At 32.0% G+C, this 24145-nt stretch overlaps 1 protein-coding gene across 1 annotated transcript in view; it reads right to left on the minus strand.

Moving 5' to 3' along the window:
* LOC118191670 (ral GTPase-activating protein subunit alpha-1) overlaps window positions 1-24145 on the minus strand; it is a 209439-nt gene that overhangs the window by 51808 nt on the left and 133486 nt on the right. The window contains 8 exon segments of the mRNA XM_085816841.1: window positions 554-701; window positions 1936-2139; window positions 3246-3497; window positions 9239-9346; window positions 9447-9515; window positions 10107-10217; window positions 20378-20419; window positions 20837-20945. Of these exon segments, the coding sequence (XP_085672967.1) occupies window positions 554-701; window positions 1936-2139; window positions 3246-3497; window positions 9239-9346; window positions 9447-9515; window positions 10107-10217; window positions 20378-20419; window positions 20837-20945 (1043 nt within the window).

Below are 24145 nucleotides of genomic sequence, written 5' to 3' on the forward strand. Positions count from 1 at the left end.
TCTATGAATATGCTGCAAATAATCCAGCCTCCATATCCAAGATCATCAGTTGTGATACAGTCTTGGATTTATGAGTACCAGCCTAAGATAAAGCAGAGTCGTCAGAATAGAACACTCCAGTATCTCCATAACTAAGAAATGGACAGAATGAGAACAACCTAACAAAGGATCGTGCTTATCATGTTCTCTAACATCTAGGATATTCGCATTGTTTACTGTGAATTTGTTCCAATCAGCCAGACTATCAATACAAAATTTTATTGTACAGTTCTGTGGCTTTTCAGGGAAAACACCAATTGAAAGTGACAATATCTATGATGTATGAAGAACAAGATTTTCCATGACAGCAATGCATCTTGTCCTTAAGCATTCCTTATTTACAAATTGCACATCATACATAGTTTGAAAAAATAAGTGTTCCAAATGATCAGTTCTTTCCACTTGCAATAAAATTAAACATAATGATGAGGATTCACTGAAACAAAATTTAATTCATCAAAAACAATATAATAATATTTTTTACAAATAATTATAATAATAATGTTGTACATACCAATATCAGATGAGCTTAAATAAAAATCTGGTGGACCATACAAAATTGTTCCATCCCAGGAAAATTTTCCTCCTAAATCTCTAATTATAATACGAACTTGAGATTTTGATGTTGTGAGTCCTGCGGTTGCTCCACCACCAGGCATATCCTAAATGTGCAAAGAATGCAAAATTACATATATCAAAGCAGATAACTTTACAAAGATGAACAAAAACACTATAAACTTGTTTGCTTTTAAGAGGAAGCAAAAGAAATCCTTCATATAAAAACAAATATCATTAATAAAGACCTATAAAATTATACAATTTAATTGCATATCCTCACAATTTTTTTTCTTCAATGATATCAGTTATGAGGACCCACATTATTAAAATTTAAACAAGCAAATATGGCATTGTGCCCTTTACTTTCATTACACATAACTAAACATAAAATTTCATGCATTGTTTAAACTTTTGTATAAAAATATCCTGTAAGAAAGGAAAATTCAGGAATTTTTTATGCATTAATTGAGCAATGTTCATTTATTGAGTTACTCATACATTTTCCTATAAGACTGATTTCTTAAAGCTTATTTTACTACTAATTATGTAAAATAATTTATCAAATTTATTTACCATCAAAGTTATAAATTTCATATTTCTTCAATGTAAATTTAAATGTTACTAATTTAGTTTTGCTTTCATTACTACATAATATCTGCATTTAGCAATTTTCATCTCTTTAATCTATCTCATCCAACATAACATTGTTTTTTAAAACTCAACATCAAAAACATTAGAATAAAAACAAGTTTAACATCAGTTATATAAGAATGAAAGGTCAGACATATTTTTAAAAGAAAAAAAGTTTGACATACTCATACTTAACAATCTATAATTATATATTATTTTTACTTTTAGAAACTCAAGATTCTATAAATTTAAAATGCAAAATAATTGTACAACATCTATTAGTTTGAATATAATTTTGTAAAAGTTCATTAATTGAAGTCTTCAAGAAAAATCCTCCTCCCATTCCTGTAATAATGACCCAGCCAACAACACTGTATCTTAATATGACAAACTTATATTGAAGTGGTGATTCTTCAAGCTCATCAAAACATTATAAGCTGAATAGGAATTAAATTTGTTCATATGAAAAATAAAGCAGGTGAGTTTATACAATCTTTTACCATAGTTTTTAAAACTTAATAGTGGTGCATGATTTATATGAAAATATGAGCATAATATACTTTGTAGGGAGATTAATTAAAAAAAGAAAAATTTAAGATAACTAATGTTGTCATAATTCAGAACTGCTGTAAGATACAAGCTTTTTGTTTTATAGCAATAAACTAACAATTTCAAATTATTAAAACCCTAAAATAAAACAAATTTTACCAAAGCAGGAATCTCAACAAATGAAATTATAGAGCTATTGTTCAAAACAAAGAACTGGATATTTGGAGCATGGAAGACTTCCACAGATAGTTCATCTCCGGTCAATGTTGGAACATCATCATGTTCATTAACGAGACTTGTCAAACGAGAAGCACCTATTCCCATAGGAAAGTGTCCCAAATGATTTATCAGATGATGCATAAGCTGGAATAAAAACATCATTCTCATCTTAATACAATAAACAAAAAACAAAAAAATGTTACATGATTTTTTTCATGCTATGACCTTCTTGTAAAAATTGCACATCAAAATAACTCTATGAACACTTAATACAATATGTAAAAAAAATCAACACGAAAAAAGGGTGCAAAAACAAAAATTTACATTATTTTTTGAATGAACAATAACTACATATATTTTCACATGACAGATATTATATATTAAATTTTAGTATAAATCTTGCAGTGCTGACTTGATTGAAGTTAATTACATTATATCAATTCACTTATTACAATAAAATCCATGTTAGATTGATAAACTTTCAATACAAATTTAATTAATTTCATATGAAATAACTTGAAGATTAAACAAAAAAATTACTAATATAATTTACTTCATTAAACATTTATATTACCCTCCACATTATAATAAAGGGTGATATTACTAGAACAAATACACAAAAATAATTAAGTACATACACTGCTAATTTCAAAATGAAAGATGCAACTGTATTTCTTAGCAAATGCACAAAAGAAATACATAAAAGCTTTCATTCAAGGGGGAAAAAAAGAACAGATCTGCTGAATTATTTCATTAGCATATGATGTACAAGTCTCTTCTTGCTATGTTTATATCTCTAAACACATAAACATAGTTATGTTGCGGATGGATACATATATGAGTTTATACCTCATAGTAAATGATTTTGAGGAACTCTCATATAGTTTAATTATCTAGAGAGAAGGACTTTTCTTAATTACTAGATGGGTTCATAGCCCATATCGAAGAATTTTTTGAAACTCAAGGATAATATCATAGCCTACAGTGAAACATTTTCTGGAATTTTTTACTTTAATAATGATGGATTTTTTTTAAGCACACATAGGATACATCATTTTTAAAGTAGTAATTTGATTATTTAAAAAAACACTTTTTCAAAACATTATACAGAGCATTTTAAACTTATTTATAGATTTGGATTAAATTATTTTTCCTATTTGGAGATAAAAATGCCAGGAAAACTAACATAAAAAAGGCTTACCTCCTGTAATTTCAAGTTTGATTTTTAAAAAAATTATGCAAATACTTACACTTTTGGCAGCTAATCGAATAACAGCATTATTATCATGCTGCTGTAGAGTTCTAAAAAATGAACTATCAGCTGATCGTGCTTTTTCTGGACTCTGCAGCGTTCTTGGTGGTACAGAAGGTGTAGGTGTGGTGCCTTCTTCAAAATTTTCAATTTGAACATTAGGATCAACATCTGGAGTTGACAATTCAGTTAAAGACTGCGTACTTTGAGGAGCATCTGTCTTTTTACCACTTACAGCTGTATTTAAAACCTGAAATGAGAGGCAAATAAAAGTAAACAAAATATGATTTTACAAATTTTAATTAATATATATTTCTATAAATATCTATTGATCCATTCTTTCAAAATTAATTAAATATCCAATACACTTTCAGCTAAGAGAACTCATAACAGTCAATGTAAAGCATATTACATACACTGCTGCCCATCCAAAATGCAACACCATAAAAAAACGAGAGATACCAAAGACATTTTGCAAGAATGTCTTGAACACACTGATTAAAAATTCTCTTTAACAATCAATGGATCTTGACCAGCATGAGCACTAAAGCTGAGCAGTACAATAACCTACAGTCCTAATTCATGTGCTGTAAAATACTAACATGTGTTGGTATGGAATTACATGTACCGTAATTTCCGGAAGAAAGGGTGCATCGGCGTAAACGCCGCACTCGAGAAAAATGGCGGGGAAAAAATTAAAATTACACAGAAGTGTCGCAATAGATTTAATTGCGCGTGACATCGTCGTGGGCCGTATAGATGCAAAATCTCAACCTATGTCCTGATATATGACATATCAGTTAAGAAAAATGCATGAAATGAAACCATAACTCAAAAATAAATTAAAGGTAAGAAATGTTGAAAATATATTTACGTTCACGAATATACTTATATTTACCCATTAAAGAAGTCCATATTTATAATACTCAGACTAGATTGTAAAAAATGTTGCAACAACAAAATATTAAATTTGGATGACAAAAGGAAATTTTAAATTTTACTTACCAAAGGAACTACAGCAAACTATACATCATATGAAGCCATCAAAATCTGATTCTTCACTACCTGAATTAAAAAGACTTAGTAAATCCTGATCTAAGTCTTCCAGATCATCACATTCATCCTCTTGGTTTGCAGTCTCTTTATCTAAGGATATAATTTCAGCTTCTTTAAACCCTGCTATTATTGACGATGTTTTTACCGAATTCCATGCACTTTCTACCCACTTTGCAACTTCTTCATAAGATGCTCTACGCATTTTATCGCTTTTGGTATACATATGCAATCCTTGACTCATCCAACACTCCTACCGCTTTCGAACTTCAGCTTTGAAGGATTTATTAGCTGACAAATCTAATGGTTGTAAGATTTTTGTCAAACCACCAGGAATTATTGCTACGGTTGTAGACAATTTTTGATATCTGGTTTTCACTGACTCAAGTAAATGAGCACGCATCGAATCCATTGTCAATAACTCTTTTGGTTGGAAAAAAGATCCCTTACGACACTGCCAAACTTTTTTGTAGCCACTCATGCATGATTGTTTCGCACATCCAGCCGTTCTCGTTTGCACAAATAATTACGTCATTAGGAAAATCTCCCTTCGGAATAGCTTTTTTTTTAAAAATGATCATCAGCTTTAGCTTGTCACCATTTGCGGCACAAGCTAACACACATGTAAACGATCACACATCATGCCCCGTCATAAGCACAGATACAGTTTTTGCACCAGTTTCATCAATAGTTCTGTTTGCAAGAGAGTCGAAAGCTAATGGCATTTCATCCATATTTATTGTCTGTGACCAAAGATTTTTTTTTTTTTTTTTTTTGTCAATAATATCTGTCACATATTTTAGAAAAGATGCCTTTTTATCCTGCCAGTCCATTGGTAATTGTTGCCCGACTGTGTTCTAGTATGCCCAGAAATATTTTTTCTTTTTATAAATCTGCTACACCAGTAAGGCCCTCTTTTGAAATCATTTATGTTCATTTGCTTTGCTATAAATTTTGTTTGTAAGCCAATTTTTACAGTCGAAATTGCCATTCCCTTTAATTGTTGCTCCTTTATCCAGTTTGCAAGGTCATCCTCTAGATTCGGCCACCTTACAGTACCACTTCTTTTGGCTCGTTTCTGTTGTGGCATATTTTTAAGTTCTTTTTCAGTTCTACAACGTCGAATACAACGTTGAACTCATCCACTTCAAACTCTCGAGCTGCTGCTCTATTTCCAATTTGTTCAGCAAGTGAAATTACATTAAGCTTAAAATCAGCAATATAGCTTCTGTGCCGTTTAGGTGCCATTTTCAAAAATTTTTCGCTCCCTTCTTACTTAAAAACTATCCAACATATACTTGTACCCAAACTGATTGGATCTGTATCTGGCAGAATGCCAAGAAAAATCGATTCATGCTGAAGAGGAAATACGTCAGAGTTCGTTATTGCAAGGCAGGTGGAGTCGTGTACGCCTTTGAAAAAATTGCAGAAAAGGCAGGGGTGGGGAGAGGATGGGTCCTGGAAGATTCATCAAATAGCAGAGAGAGACTATTCAAAATGATGAGAATGCTGATTTGAAAGGGGGAAGAATGTTATTGTTCTGAGATCCTGTTTAAGGTGAATAAGGCATGTAGGTCCATTCAAGGGAATGTAAACAAAATAACGTTCGCAAAAAGCAACCGAGTGGTCTTTTGTGTAGAAACAACTGAGTGGTCTACATACAATGACAAGACCATCCAAACTATGTACAAAGTTATTCAAACTATGCACAATGACCCTCATAAGAAATATTTTATTTTTAGTGCACCTAAACGCCGCACCCGCTGAAAAATTAAGTTTTAAACACGGAAACGCCGCGGCGTTTCTTCCGGAAATTACGGTAATATAATCTCCTACACACAAAAAAGGGGGCAAATGTGATTTCTAAACAGAAAAATGGCATTTTAATCTGCTTTTTATATACTGCATAGTCCGAAAGCCCAATACCTGGAAAGTATAATAATCAGAACTCCAGTAAATTTTTTTTTTTTTTTTTTCCTCTTTGAATTTGTTTCTTCCCATACAAGGTCTAGGAATGACTTATATAATATTTAAGAAAAAGAGGAAATACAACTTAAGAGCAAGTTTTCTCTGAACTAGAGATTCCTACATATTGTTAAAATCCGCTGTCGAGACAATTACATTGTAGCCAATGACACAACATTAATTTATGTTGGTCACAACTCTACACCTTTCAGCTTTTGAATGGTTGTGGGGAGTTAACACTTTTCTAGCCAAAATAAATAATAAGCTTCAAGATAGTATTGTTTAAGTGAAACTGTTGCTGATACTGATTTTCTTTTGTTAGAAAAACAGCATGGAAGGGATAAAGAATTAGATTTTGAGTAACTGAAATTCAATATTAACATAACAAATTGCACGCTTTCTAAACTAATTTGATGTAGCTTATTATTATTATTTGCAGGCTTTTATTATTACAGCTGTTCTCAAAACTGATGCCTGAATTTTTTATTATGTCAGAAAGACTTTCTAATTCTGAAGCTGCAGCTGTTTTGATGTCAGTCAAGCAAAAAATAAAACTGCAGGAAAAAATGAATAATGGTATATTCTTGAAATGATGAGAGGAATATGGCACTGGAAAGTCAACTTTATATGGCACAGAACAAGAAAAAAATAACTAAATGGTGCCTGGGTGTTCCACAGTGTTTCTTATTGACCCATTTTGATGAATTCTGCAGTCCTTTATTGTTTTGAATATGTACATCAGTTATAACCAGTATCGTAACTTTGAAATTTCTTGCTGTTCGGTAGAAGGCAGGTTCCAAATTTTAATCCTTTTTTCAAAATGTAAGACAAAAGCAGAAAAAGAGCATTAATGTATAACTTCTTTACAAAACTTAGTCTGGCTTAGTGAAGATCATGGTTACAGATAACCAAAGCGATGAATGAAATGATTTCATTTGACAATTTAGTCAGAATGTTTTGCACAGTAGTTTCAGGGCTTGAACAATGGAACTTTGTAATTGATCAAGGAATTATATTTATTAAAAAGAAAGAAAAAAAAAAAAAAAAAAAAAAAAGGAAACCCCCCCAAAAGCTTCAACAACATATATTGAAAGATATATTGCATAAACAAACAAACAAATATTTTTTCTGGAGAGGGGCAGGTAAATTTTGATTCAATTGTCATAAATGCTTTATTACTTCAAAAACAGCTACAGTCAAAAGTCGTTAATCCGGACTCGTCGGGACTTCGGCGATTCCGGATTATCGATTTTTCCGGATTATAGATCATCAGTTTAAATCTCGTAAGATGGCATGCAGAAATTCTAAAATTAAAAATATGAAACCGTAATTTATGAAATAAAGAACAATTATGATCTAAAGGGTATCAAAATTTGCAAAAAGAAAAAGCTTAATATTTATTTGTTTACTTTATTAAACATTTCTTTCAATGTAAGTTGTTTAAGTTTTGCTTCGTTTCATGTGATAATACTTTCTCTTTAATTCTATTAAACAGACATAATTTCTTGTTCAGTTACAAAGTTCCGCCGTTCAAGTCCTATAATTGCTGTGTCAAGAACACCGACTAATTTGTCAATCGAAATTTTTTTGTTTTCAATAACCTCTGTCACTTTTCTTCGCTATCGGAAGCGAATTATAATGACGAGGAACTTGTTTTAAATCATATCAAAGACGAAGCATATCGAGATAAAATACTACATTTGGTAAGGAATTATAAGCCAAATAAAATAAAAACATCTGCGCTGAAGATAAGGATAGTGCTGACAAATCAACTTCCAATTCATTAGGCGCCCGCCGCCGAGCAGCGTGAAATTGATAAACAGATTTCGGATTTCAAAACATACTTTCGCTTTAGATCCTTTACATATTAACAAATATATATCGGAAATTCTATTTGATATAATCGAAAGTTTAAGCTTACTTTTATAAAATTGCTCTTACAGTCTGCAAAAAATAATAAGCCGGATGCAATTCGAAAATTAAAGAACAACGCAATCATCAACATTAACTGAAATAGATAATTAGATAATTTTAGCTTATACGTCCATTATACATAAAATGCGCACGTGAAAACGTATTCTGCACTTGCGCACACTCATATGCGCAGTCGTAAAAGGTCTTACGCGCACGCGTGAACGCCTCTGCGCATGTGTCAACGTGGCGCATGCGCAGAAAGTTTTTAGTTTTGATGTCCGGATTATAGATCATTCCGAATTATGGGTGTCCGAATTAACGACTTTTGACTGTATTTCATATTCTTAATTTCACAGATTCTGCATGTCATCTTAGGAGACTGAACTGAAGATCTAAGCTCTGAAATTTCCATAATCCAGAACTGTTTCTGGTTCTCAGACCCTGCAATGCTTTGATTTAAGGTAGCATTCACAGTGCATATGATTTTCATATGCTTCATATGCACCACAATGCATGTCATTTCTTGTTCTATTGAGGTCTGCATATGGTGCTAATTTCAAGCCTACTGGCCACTTCCTTTTAGGTGGCCCCAGGATGTTTAATACAGAATGCTTCATTTTTAACTAGTCTGTTGCTCTAAATTTAACACATGTTTCTACATGCACTTCTCCACTGAAATTAATTTCAAAAACAAGATTATTATTTCAAAAACAAGAACTGAATTCTCCATACAATACAGCTTCTTCTTTTGATGCAAACGTTAATAGATAAATGATAAATTGTTTTAAAATATTTTGTAATACAAGACTATCTTTATAAGATAATTATGATTTCAAAATAAAATTTTAAGAGGGAAAAATTCTGCTTTTGCAACTGGATCAATTGCAAATTTTTTTTACAAAACTTCATATTTATAAATTAGCTTACTGCTAGTATATAGCTAATCACTTTAATTTATAGGCCCTACACTTATAAGGTATTTTACTTGACTTACCTATTACTATACTATACTAAAAATAATTTATAATAAATATTCCATTTTTTGAAATGTTCTCTTACCTTAAACACAGAAAATAGTGGTAACCAGTCTTGGTCTGATGACATAGGAGAACCAATTTTAGTGATGAAACACCATTCACCAATGCAGTGTATTAAAGACAAAATCAACTAAAATAACAAATAAATAAATAAATAAAATCGGTATTTTTTTAAAAAAAGGTTAATGCAAACAACTTGTAACTGCTAGAATATAAAATTATTATTATACCTTTTTATCACTTTCAGTCAGAATGACATCTGTATTTGGCAATAAGTTTTCTAATGTTGAAGCTAGTACCTAAAATAAAATATTGAGGAGAAATTACCATATTATAAATATGATAAGAAGCTTTTACCATTTAAGAAGTGTTTTAACATCCAATATGTTCAATAATCATGTTGAAGTTCCCAAATTAATGAAAATAAAATTCAGACATTCTACTTCAATGACAGGCTGCTTGTTTTAAAAATATGAACTTGCTTTAAATATATACAGAATCAACAGCTGGTTAGATATTTACAAACACCCCATATTAGTTCAAAATAACTGTATTACTCAAGCTTATCCTTATCTTTCTAGTTTTCTACACAGTAAAAATCAAGCAATCAAACTACATAATAGATGGAGATAAAATCAAAACTGTATGCAGAACATAACAATTCTACCAACAACTAGTAGAATAGGATTCATTTTAACCACATTTAACAAACACATTGAAAATTTCAGAAAATCTATTTATTTTACATTTACATGCTTATTATACACTATAGTGAAATTTTAAAAACTAAATCTGCTAAGCCTCCATCTTCGATAAATTTAGTTTTTCTGCACATTTCAAACATTTAAAATCACTAAAATTCATACAGAAATCTTAAGATTTTGTCTCACCTCAATAACATTTCTTATGAGATCTGCATAATTTTTCTGCAACTCTTCAGCATGGTCACATAACAAAAGCAGCATATCTGAAGCGACACGAGCAACAGCTTTACAGTTAAACTGAAAACATCAAAAGTTATTTAGTTATATTTCATATAGCATATCTGCGATCATTTCTGTTACTCAACTGTTAATTTTATGTCACTTATATAAAAATGTTAGAAACTCAAAATTAACAAAGAAAGTTTTAAATATATTAAATTTTAAAAATAATGCCTCAGACCAATGCACCTCCCCAAAACAGCATATAATACTATTATATGGAATGCTTCTAAACTAAAGTTACAAATATTAAGGAGTGATAGAGCACTATGAAATAAACACAGTTCATTACAGAAACAGCTTGTACCTGTTTTAATGTATAACTTCTGGTTATGCAGTAGATAGCACAATCAACATCTGGTTTTAAGTACAGCAGTTATGCAGTAAATAGCACAATCAACATGCTTATAAAAATGGAGGTTTTCACAGGCAAGCTCATCAGCCACTGAGAATGGATCAATATATAGGGCTGATAAGAAAGTATCAGATTGACAAGTTTTTTTAGTATGAAAGAAACTCAGTATTTTCTATACAAAATAATAGCTTTGATAAATCAAATATCCTTCATTCTGTTCAATAACCTTTGGCTATCTTTCTGGTAATTTCCCGATTTTGCTCTTATGATTTTCCGGTCTTTATTCACGAAAAAACTGAGCTAAGTGTGATTTGAGGTCATCATTATTACTGAAATTTTTACCACTTAAAAAGGTTTGTAAACTTTGAAATAAATGAAAATCCGATGGTGTGAGGTTGAGGCTATATGCAGCACATGACATCACTTTTGAACCAAGTTCGAACAATTTTGTATGTGTTGCTGAAGATGAGTGAGCCCTTGCATTGTCATGGTGGAACAAAATTATTTTGCAATTTGCCAATTCTGGCCTTTTCTCTTTGATTGCTTCCCCCAGTTCATAAGTTGTTGGCAGTAAATATCCGAGTTGATTGTTTGTTTGCTTGGAAGCAGTTCAAAATATACATCACTTCTGTAATCCTACCAGATTGACATCACAATCCTTTCTGATGCAATTTAGCTTTCAATATGATTTGTGTCGATTCATCATACTTGGAGTATGACCTTCAACCTCTCACACAATTATATGCTGATTCGATTCAATTATAGCTTTAATTTAATCATCATCAACTTCAGAAAACCAGCCTTCAAAGTGCCATTCACCTTCAAGTAAAAAATCTCCAGAATGAAATTTTTTAAACCAATTCTGACACATGCATTCTGTTCAGCAATCAACACCATAAACTTCGCATATCTCTTTGTCAACATCAGCTTCTTTCTTGCCTTCATAAATATAAAAACGTAAAGTATGTCAAAAATGTTTATTTTCACACTCCATGTTAAAAGTGACCATAAACTAACAAATGTAAACAAAAATACAAGGAATTTGTTTCTATATCAACCTAAAAGTCTCAACTGCCAAATCTTAAAAAAAAAAAAAAAAAAAAAAAAAAAAAAAAAAACATTGACAAAAAGATAACAAAATGAACACAATGATATGCATTTCTGCAAATTGAAATTACTTTCTTACCAACACAATACAAATGAAGATAAAGCAGATTATGTATTCTGAGTATGGGTCTGTCTGATAATATGGAATGCTGGCCATATCATAAGAAATGTCTCAGGTAGGATATTAGCCAAACATTAACACTAGAGTTGCAGTATGTCACACAATACTATATGGTAGATTTTACACACTGAATGATCACATCAATATCATGTGCACTGCATACACAAAATTAGCTTAAAGCAGCGGTGCCCAACCTTGTGCTCGCCAGCTCAATTAGGTACTGTGAAAAAAAAAATATTTTAAAAATAACCATTCATTTATATTTCTTAATTGTTAAAACATGGTAAGCATTTATAGTCATAAGAGATATCTTGCAAGACCTTATAAAATAATTGATTGCTGACTGATGAACTTGATAGCGAACATGGAATCTTATTGCTTCATTCCGATGTTAGATGGCTCAGCAGGGGAAAAGCACTTCAACGATTTGTAGAACTTCTTTTGTCAATAAAGCAGCTTTTGGAATACAGAAACAAAAATTATAAAGAATTGGACAATAATATTTGGTTATCCGATCTGTATTTTCACATGGATATAACAGCTAAACTGAACAAACTGAATGAAGATCTCCAGGGAAAAGAAATAACGATTTTTCAATTGACTGAGACTGTAACTGTTTTTCAGATAAAAGTTATATTTGTGGATAAATCAGATGAAAGAAAAAAATTTCACCCATTTTCAGAATTTATCAGCCATATTAATATCCACAAGGCAATTGAAACAGAGAAATACTTGAAAAACCTAAACACACTGAAAAATAATTTTGAACTCCACTTCTCCAATTTCCATAAAGTTCAACCAATATTATTATTCATCTTGAACCCATTTGCCGAAATTAATATTTCAGATGTATCACATAAGATTGGAAATATGTTTAACGAAAATGCTGATGTTTTGGAAATGTGCTTGCGATAGGCCAAAGGTTGGGGCACCACTGGTTGAGATCATACAACCAACATGGAATTTACATGCAGATTCTTGTAGCAGAATGGAAGGAGCCCAGAATTTCCAGCACACATATTTGTTCATGGATCAAGCCCCATTTAGCCCTAGACATGTCTTCAATACCCAGAATGTGAAGGTTTGAACAAGCTGCAATCTTCATACAACATGAAGCCATTCCTACCAAACGCTATTCATAGTGAATATGTAGACAGGTATCTTTAAAAACTACTTCGTTAGCCCATACCTGTCACTGGATCTTCTGCATGTATTACTTAATATTCCTCCAACAAGACTTACTGAAACTGTTGCAGTGTGTACCACCAGCCATCAATCAGAATATGTGGCTCCAGCATGAGAATGCACCAGTACATTTTAACATGGTAGTGTGCGCTTACTCGCATGCCATGTTTTCAGGTGCATGGATTAGCCATGGAAAATCCATCACTTGACCCTGCATTTACCTGATCCATCTCCTTTTTATGGAGACACCTGAAATTCTTCATATATGAGACTACCACTGAGTTCAATGAGGATATTGTTGCTAGACTTTCAGTAACTGCTGCAGGAGTCCACAATATGTCTGGTATTTCTCAAACCACATGGGAATCCTCATAATGATTATACAAAATCTGCATATAGAGTGAACTTTTGAACAGAATTTGTAAGTGAACTGCATTTCAGTAGTTACTGATACTTATACATGTGATTTCATTTATACCTTTTTTTTTCACTGCACTAACCTGTAATTTCTACATTTCTGATTCTATTGTATTATAAGGTATTTCTCCCACCTTCGTAGCATGGCTTCATAGTATAAGGGTCAGCACACTTGGCATGTATTCAAGAGGTCAGTGGTTCGAGTCCCGGCGAGGGCATTTCTCAATTTTCATCTCTCCTGCTTCCGAAACAGCCTATTGTCTCTACAATATTACCATATCAAGCATTTAGCATTTATTAATGCTTATTTGTCAGGCAGTTGCTGATGCTTATTTGTCAAGCATTTATTGGTGTTTTTCATTTAATCTTTATTTTGATGTTTCAAGCCTTCGCTGCTTTTTCTGAATCAACAGATTGTGTGTGTGTGCCAAAAAAAAAGATGCCCTTTAGTACAAAGCCACTAAACTTGTGTGATCACACATTACAGGGTGAAAGGTGTTTGTTTTGGTATGTTCTATCACCCTTTAACATTTGTTGTATTGGTTTAGAAACATCTATATAATGTTTAGAATGTGACTGGAATATCAAAAAACTATCCTGTAACAACATTTTGTTAATTCATGGGCTGTGTGTCAGTTAGTTCCTGCCGAAATCACTATTTGCTACATTCATTTCATCCCCAACAGACACAAAGATTGTGCAAAATTTATGAACTATATAGTCCAGTGGTTCCCAAACTGTGCACCGGGGCACCCCAGGGAGCCATGGTCTCTTTACAGGAGTGCCACGAAATATTGTAAAAGCTTCATAATTAATTGAATCAAGGTATTTGGCCTAACTAAACAAAAAAGAGAAGATAAAAACTTTTTTTTTTTTTTTTTTACTTGACCCTATATAAAACTTAAGTTGCTGGTGCAGAATATTTTTATGAATGGAACGGTAATACTGCCCCTTCTCGATTGCACCATATGATTGCACTGTACATCGTGGCAATCTAACCAGAGAATGTATATAAGGCTAGAACAACTTTTTCACAACTCTCCCCATAAATAAAAATTGCAAACTTTCTTTTTATATGGTTGCTAAGGTTAAGCTTATCATGTTGTTTGATTTGGGTTTGCGTGTACCGACTTTCAATCACTGTTTTTCCCCCAGAGTCAAAAATCCACCATTTTCTTTTCAATCAGATTTCATGCAATTTATGCTCGTCACAGAAATGCCACAAGCTAATCACCACAGCATGGTTGGCAAACCTATAATTTTTTTGACAGAAAGTTAAAAGAACTAAAACAAAAACAAAAACAAAAAAAATTAAGATTGCATCAATACCAAACAAAGCCTGCAGCATCTTACAAGGTGGCTTACAGAATTGTGAAATTAAAAAGCCTTGTACCATCACAGAAGAACTTATTCTACTGGTTGCTGTAGATATGGGGAATATCTAGAATTCAAGAATTATGGAAAAGAGATATAGGATGGGATGAAGAATTAAGTGAGGATTTGAAAGATAAATGGGAGAACTGGTATAAGGACATTCTAAATTGGAAACTTTATCAATAACCAGATGTTATTTCAAAACAGATCTCTCCAAATTACATATTTTTCTGACACTAGTGAATTAGCATGTGGAACTGTCACATTTGTCTACTACAAAACATTAGATGGAAATTCTGAAGTTAGCTTTGTAAAATCTAAATCAAAGGTAGCATCAGTAAAGAAGTTAACTTTGCCACAGCTAGAACTGATGACAACACAGATTGCTGCAAAAATACTCAACTTCTTAAAACTCATTTTCACACAAAGGATAAATACTTTTTGTGTACCAATTGCACAGTAGCTTTCTGTTGGATCTGCGGAAATGCCAAACAGTGGAAGCCTTTCGTTGCAAATAGAGTTTGTGAAATTCAAGAAATATCTGATCCATCGCATTGGGAACAGTGCAGCAGTCGAGATCAAGAGGGTGTAGAGCATCAGATTTGGTTAACCTTTAACTGCTCTGACAATTTTTTCAGCATAATTACTGTGAGCGGTCTCACAGACCACTTTAAAAAAGCACACAAAAATACATACTGTTATGCCTTTTTAAGGAATGTTATGGATACTTTATGCATATTTATAGAATTCTAATTCATTTAAATCAATATATTTTTTTTAATAAATCATTTAATTTTACGCTGTTAAATTCATATAAAAAATTGCTATTTTCTTCGTTTTAAGGAACAAAGCTTTTAAAGAACAAAGATTTTATTAAACATGCATGAAAATATGTGACTTTATCAAGTATTACTGTCAATTAAACCCTAATTCTACAACAATGAATTTAATTATTAATAAATAATAAATTATTATATCTTTGTTTACAAGGATGGATGCATCATAAGATGATACACAGTCAAAACACATTTTTTTGAGAGCACTGAAGACATACTGGTTCCTTGCATTCCAAGCATTTGTGTGCTGTTTTTCTCTTCTTACAAAGTGAGCACAGACTACATGTTTTCTTTCACCTAATCTTCTTGATTTGATAAATCCATTCTCTTAATTTTCAAGGATTCTTCTAATTGTTGCCTTCAGTTCCATTGGAAAAAAAGCAGAAACTATCCCAACTTTCAGATGCAGTTTAATAAGTTGATTAGCTAACAAAAGCATAAAATTACTTCTTTTCAGATTTGTAGCATCAGGATATGACTGGAACAATACGTATGAACATAAATTCCAAGTATCTTCGAGCTCTGCTCTGGAGCCTATTTTTGCAGAATGTTTCAGACCAAGCAGCTGAATTCTTGTGTTATACTATGGTGTTCATACCGCCCGATTTGGTTCTTTTTTGCCCCATTTGAAGTGCTTTTTTCAATAAAAATTATCATTTTGTTCACAGTCATTAGAAAAATTATGATATTCATCAGCAGAAATCTCAGATTTATTTTTCCTTTCGCTGTGAATACAACATGATTCTTCAGAATCAGAGTATTCTACATAAAAAAAAAGGGTTGACAAGATATTCAATTTCTTTGAGTGAGATATACGTAATTTTTCTTGTAAAATTTGAAGCCATCTTTATCACTTTTATGAAAAACAAGCATCCGATAAATAACGTCTATCATCGACTAAAACTGGTATGCATCTTCTGTGAGCGGTCTCCCAGACAACTTCAAAAGTAAAAAACATGGTAACTGAAACCATAATACAGCTAAAAGTGTGAAACTGGATATGTGACCTTGTGGGACACATTTGGGAAGGTAGGAGGAAGGACAGGGACCATTCTCCATATTAGGGGTGGGAATAACGGTTAGAAAATCCTCAGCGGTCTCCCAGACCGCTTACAGCAGCTAAAGGTTAACAATGAAAATTTATTTAGAAGATCTAATTGGTTAAAACAACCTAAAGAAATATGACCTTGTAGTAAAAGTGAGATTGATCCTTTGACTATGGAGGAAAGAAGATAAAAATTTAATATATCTGTGAAAATAAAAAATCAGTATTGAAAATCATCCAATGTTACTGCCTGCAAAGCACAGATTCACTGAACTTATAATTAAGGATGCTCATGGGAAGGTATACCATGCAGCAACTTGTGATATGCTAGTCTAAACTCAAGGTTTTGGGTTATAAGACAAAGACAGTACATTAAGTCTATTCTAAAAGGATGCAAAATGTGTTGTGAGGTTTATCTACTTATTTTTAACTAATAGTTCATTTCAAGTTAGCACTTTCCAATTACTCTCTTTTCAACCATGCTTTTCGTGTCAGAATGTAAATGAGATAATTAAAGTTTATTCACATTAAGGTAGGATGAAGAGCTATTTAAGCCAGAGTTTCTGAAGTTAGTTTTAGAGAGTGTCTGTTTATTCCAGGCCACGTTGTGCTGTGATTATTAACAACTTGCGTTAGCGGTATTGAGTGTTCTAGCCACTAGGTTTTGTCTTGCCGGTTTACTACAAACCAGAGCTCTTCCTGAACATTAAAGTATTTTGTGAGCCATTAGGCTAATCTACTACACCTTGAAATTATTAGTTGTTATGTTATTCTGTTAGGCCAGACACTTCTTGTAACCCAAATTGGGTCATTTGTTAATTTTATGTTTGAATAAAAGGGTCCTATACACCCTTCTACTGATTTCTGTTTTGTTTCACAAGACTAGAAGATACTTCTTCAATAGTCCTTCTTAAAGTCTACATTGTATATTTCCAGAGAGACACAGACCTTACAGTGTAAACTTTATAATGCTCACCCAGGAATCAAGTTACACCATTGCCAGCAGATAGAATTGCAGAATCACCCCATTTTGCAATAGCAGAAATAGACTTTGCTGGTCTGCTCTTTGTGAATAACAGTGATAGTAAATTTGATATACTTTTGTTTACTTTTGCTGTGATGCGAGCAATCCATCTGGAATTAGTTCCATATGTGACAACAGAAGAATTCATGCTCGCTTTCAGAAGATTTATATCTAGAAGAGGTTTGTGTTCCATCATCTACACAAATAATGCTAAAACATTCAAGTGAGTGGAAGCGGACCTAAGCCTCTCGTTACCTTATTTCCAAAATTGCTATTACTAGAGTGCTGGAGATTACAATTAAATTGGGATAAAAAGCTCTCTGAGCATTTAGAAAACAAGTCCAAGAAAAAGAACTGGAGCTGCTGTTTGATGTCAAAACTCTTAGATGGTTTAATATTGATAAATGGGTTGATGAAGAAGTTACTCTCCATATCTTCAGCGATGCCGGCAAGCATTCCTATGTTACCTGTATTTTTTTTTTTTTTTTTTTTTTTTTAAGAATGAAGACCAAAAATGAGATTTACCTAAATTTTCTGCAAGTGTGCACCATAGTTGCCCGCCCCTTTAAAGAATGTATCCATCTCTCATTTGGAATTACTTTCCTGCTTAATTGGAACATGCTTAAAAAATGTGGTCATTTCAGATTTGAACATGCCAAATTAAGAACACTATACTGGATTGACTTGACAACTGCTTTGTGATGGATCCAGCGAGATGTACAATGAGCAACTTGTGTTTGGAATCGTGTCCAAAAAATCAGAACACTTTGAAAAATAGGAGATCAGTGACACATCCCTTCACAGCTGAATGCAGTCAGTGTCCAAAAAATCAGAACACTTTGAAAAACAGAAGATCGGTGACTCATCCCTTTAGAGCTGAATGCAGCCAATCTCCCTTCTAGGCTCTATTCAATTAAACAATTTCTGCAATCAAAATGGTTGAGAGGGTGCATGGTAGTCAGAACTAAAATCATCATGGCCCAAAACCACTGACTTCTCGGACAAAGAAGTCATAAATTCAGAAAAGCATAAATCAGTATTGACAACTCTTAACAAAGATTATAAACTTGATACTGATATGGTAGACAAAGAAAAAATCTACAAACTCAAACAAGAACAACTCAAAGTATGATTCCATGCAGAGTATTTAGGATAATTATATCAACAATCCATTTAAAACTCTATGGATAAACCTCTCAAGGTGGGTGAAATTATTCTACTGGAAGATAGCAACAAGAAACATGCATTTTGGAACCTGGCACATGGGGTAAAACTGATATCTTGTCAGGATGAACAAATAAAACTTGCTATTATAAAAACAGAGACTTCTGAATTTCTGAGCCAGTACAAACAATGTACAAACTTCAGCTGGATAATCGAGACCAAAAGGATGCAACGGAAAATATTCCTACAACTACCAGTAAAGGTAGAACTGTGAAACCAGTAAGACATTTTTGAAATGTTGAATGAATTTATGAAATAAAAAAAAAATTCAGGTTGTATTTGAATTTTATTGCGGGAAGGAATATGTCAGAAATAGGTTTCTAATTTGTTCAAGAGATGGCAGTAATTACCATGCTTCTTTTGCAATTCTATCTTGTCAATGACCATGTATTGCCTTCATAAAACGAAAGTATGTTGTTTTGAGTGGAAGCTAGGATTCATAAATGTGATATTGCATACAAGTTCGATCTGTAAATAAAAGCATATTTTTGTAGAAAATGGTGTTCTTCATTCTCTAAAGCAATGTGCAGAATACATACACGTGTCTAATCTGATTCTGAATACATCTTCAAAGGGGATCCCCACAGGTGGTACCTTAACACTTTACCAATCGATTGCCTATTAGGCTTTTTTTTTTCGTCAATGCCTACCAACCGATAGCCTATTAATCAGCTTTTTTCCACCAATGCCTAACGATGGATAGCCTACTCATCACTTTTTTCTTGGGGCTACCTAAAAATAGCCTATCCATCGGTAGCCATGGCGATAAACAATTGCCATTTGCTTTATCATCTGCATTTTATTATTAGGGAGAATCTGCGGCTGAGCGGCCAGTTGGATACACGTATTCTGTTGAACCGCTAGCAGTAAGTAAAATGTTACGTTACCACAGTTAGTACCAGCTCTTTTGCACACAAATTTGGTAAAGTTTATTGAATTAAAAAATACTAATACATATTCTTAAAAAAATACCAATCAACCATCAACGCATTTTAAACATTTATTTTTTAAAAGTAAAACAGAATTACAGTACCTCAATACTTGTTATTAATACTTATTATAGCTAAATTCAGTTTTTTTTAAAAAAAAAAACTTAAACCTGATTACCTGCTACAAAACCAAACATTTGGATATGACGTTTTATAAATCACTAATATTCCATGCAACACTTGATAAATTGAAAATAAAACTATGAATTTTATACATGAAATGTATACAGAATTTGCAAAAGAATGAAAATGTGACACATATTACAATTGGAACGTTTATTACACAGAAACTTTTAATAGCCAGTTTATTATTTTTTGTAAGTAGCACAACAAAAATAAATGTATACACATATTATATATATATATAAACTAAATTCTCATTAAAGAGTTCTTAAAAAAAAAAAAAAAAAAAAAAAAAAAAAAAACCTGAATAGCTGCACAAAGCTAGAAACTGAAATACTGTAAAACTAAAACTTATAACACAAGCAAAAATAAATATACCTCTTTGCTCCTAGCTTTTTTTGATGAGCGTGATACAGAAGACTTGAAAGCAAAAGGGTTAGTGAAAATCATGCAGAATCCAATCACCATAGAAGAAACGCAAAAGAAAAGAAAAACTAAAACTTAAAAAAGTTGGTTGGTAAACAATAAATAAAGAGCGGGAGATGTTAATAATGTTAGTACAGAAATAGGGGAAAAAATCAGGCAGATAAAAAATAGCAAAACTAATGTTCAACAGCAAGATATTTAAGAAATAAAATAGCAGCCCATTACACAATCCAAAATACATATTAAGGCTTACATAACTACAAAAATTGGGCAATATCAAAATTAATTAAGAGAATTAAATTAAAATTTTAATAATTTAATAATATGTACAATTTAAAAATTTAATAATATGTATTTTATATTTCATTCTAAATTCATTTAAAAATAGAAGTAAGATAATAAGATTTTTACCCTAACAGCAATAAGTAAGACTGTAACTGCTTCCTTTATGCGGTAGTGATTTGTTTTATTCATTAATTCTTCATATAGATAGATACCAATACTGTTAATAGCTATACATCTACAGATAAAGAGAAAAAATTATTAATGCATAAATATAAAATTTTGCAAAGTATTATTCAAAAATGATTTTTTAAGATGCAAACTCTAAAAAAAAAGTACATCAAATTTATTAAACAGTGGACTAGCTAAAATTTTACAATAAGATTATAAAATAACATGTAAGAAAAGTAAAAGAAATATTTTCTACAAACATTCTTTTATCTTCTATATGAAACAATATTTTCACAATATTAAATAATGTATTAAATTTACATCATGTACAGAAAGACTGTGAAACTGCACAGAAAATAGAGAATTATTAGGCTGCTACACTGATGCGACTAGAAACATTCAAGCATTTGTCACACATATAACTGAAAAGAAAAAGAGAGCAAAATCTTACTATTTTTAATCAGTTTTAATGATTTATCAAGTATGTCTAAACAATATTAAAAGATAACTAGAATTACTAATTTCAATCGTAGCAGAACTACTAATTTCAATAGTTCTCTTATACCAGTCCCTGACATATTTGTGATATTCAGGAATCATGAAAAAATAAATAAATAAATAAATAAAGGTTCCACCGAGATCTGTGTGACAAGAGACCAGGTATGTGTTCTCCACAATATTCATTTCCAGGCCTGAAGAGTATAATGCAGTTATGTATTACTTATTCGGGAAATCAATTCCCAAAGCAGAAGTAGCACGTCAGTGCATACGATTTAAAACACTCAATGTGTTTGGTTTATACATCTAACAAGATATTTTCCTTTTGTAGTATATTCGGGAAAACATTTTCCCCATTAACACGTAGCACATCAGTACATTTTATAGCACGTCAGTGCATAAGAGTTTTGTAAACCAATCAAAGCGTTGCATTTATATATCTAACAAGATATTTTTCTTTTGTATGATAATGGGAAAAATCCATTCCCATATATAAACAGCACATCAGTGTATTTATGTTTAACGTTTCACTATAAATTGTGACAGAATTTGAACTGTATATTTTGTGTAAATGTGAAAGCACATCAGTGCAATATTGCAATTTTCATTTCTAAGTCATTAGAAGAAAATGTATGTTAAATTCTTGTGCAAGAAATAAGTTGTTGAATATATTAAAAACTTGTTACTTTGGTTTTCTCATGACAGCACAAGAGTGCTGTATTTTAATATGATGTGTATTTTCTGATATGTAGAATGTTAAATTATATCATTTCATTTTTAATTTTAAAGCTTTGAGCAGTAAAGAAAAGTTCTAATAGTGTTCTGATTTTTAAACCTGCACGTATCGATTCACGTAGTATTTGCGTTGGCCATGTGTTTGCCAACGGAAGTAGCTGTCATGAAAATGATAGTTAATTAAAGGTGTTTATATTTATTGGCACCACTCTGGTTTTTCACTGTCTGGCTGTACTGGATGAAAAGAATTTGTTATTAATTTTTTTTTGTACGAAGTATTCAGTAAGGTTGTTTATTCGTTTTATGTTTGAATGGAAATCAATCCAAAATGATTAATGCTTTTATTAACCTTTTATTTTTATTTGCCTAATTTTGTAAGAAAGAAGAAAGTGTTTTTTATATCTCTGATATATTTTTATGCGTATTATTTGTGAATAACAATTTGAGTTCTTATTTGTTTTGAACAATTACTTTTGTGAAAATGGTATTTAGGGGGAAAGCTAAGAAAAGGGATCTATTCCTTGTCACGACAGAACTTGGGGAAATAGCTTTAGAAGATATGAAAGTGATAGATTTAAAACAATTAATAATGAATAGTAAAAATTATGAGGAAGAATTTGTTAAAAATTTGTTAAAGTATTATGACTGATAGGATAGAAAAGGAAAACTTAGAGAAGCAAACAAGAGCGAAAGAATTACAGTTAGAACAGGAAGCTAGGGAGAGGGAATTTCAGATACTACAACAAAATAAAGAAATTGAAAAGCAACAGTTAGAACTAGAATGCCTTAAAGCAAAACAGAACACTGAATCTGCTAAACATGGAGGTGAAACGGTATTTAATCAGAATTTTCAGAAACTTATGCCCAAGTTTAATTTAAAACTGATGATATCAGTTTATTTTTAGAACTTTTTGAGAGGCAAGCTAAAGTTCTAAAATTGCCCACGGATCAATGGGTGTCATATCTCATTGGTGTCCTTCCGGTTGAGGTAAATAATATAACTGCTAGGGAACCTGAAGAACAGGCTAGAGATTACCAACATATTAAAGAATTGCTACTTAAAAGATTTAAGTTAAGTGCGGAGAAGTTTCGACAACTTCTTGTTAAAACTAAAAAAAATCCGGATTCTACGTGGTACGATTTTTATCACGAAATTAAGACATTTTTAGATGGATGGCTCAAGGGATTAAAAATCGAAACATTTGAGCAACTCAAGGATTTAATGTTGGTAGATCAGATTAAAAGGCGCACACCTAATGAGTTTAAGGAACATTTTATAGATGAATGGGCCACAATCACTTCATCAAAACAGTTGGTGGGTAAAATAGAGGAATTTGAAGATGCAAAAAAGACTATGGTTGGGAAAACGAAATTGGGTGAACTGAAAACGAAAACATCAGGTAGACAAATGGGTGTTTTTCAGTCCACTGGTAATGTTTTCAGAAATAGAAAAACCCTCAAGGCACACAATTTAAAAAAGATGATGATGCACGCAATGTTGGAAAAAAAAATCGGACTCGGATTTTGATAGGAGAAAAAGACTCCAGTGCTTTGAATGTGGAACTTTTGATCATTTACGTCCTCAGTGCCCTAATTTAAACACTCAAAAGGCAGATTTGTATCACATAAGCGGGAGATCACAGAAGAATCTGTTAGATTCCTATACATTAAATGGAAGAGTAAATGATTTTGAAGAACCTATTCTAAGAGATACGGGAGCAACGGTAGATATTATTAGTCAGAAATATGTAGACAGAGATAGAATTAAGGGAGAACACGTGTGGGTTAGACATTTGCTGGATGATCATATGACTTGTTTACCTGTTGCTGAAGTAAATATTGAATGCGATTTGGGTACAGTAACCACCAAAGCAGCTGTTATAGGAGACCACATAGACCAAGGACGATATACATTAGGCAACCACACAGCGGCTCTTCTCAGAGGAACTCAGAAAAATTATTCGTCGTATGTCGGGAATGTTAATGTGGTCATTACTCGATCTCAAGCACAACAATTTAAGGAAGCGGAAAATT

The sequence above is a fragment of the Stegodyphus dumicola genome, chromosome 5 (assembly GCF_044657685.1).
Source record: "Stegodyphus dumicola isolate Sdum_Otavi_A_Nest chromosome 5, ASM4465768v1".
In the NCBI taxonomy this organism is placed as follows: Eukaryota; Metazoa; Arthropoda; class Arachnida; order Araneae; family Eresidae; genus Stegodyphus; species Stegodyphus dumicola.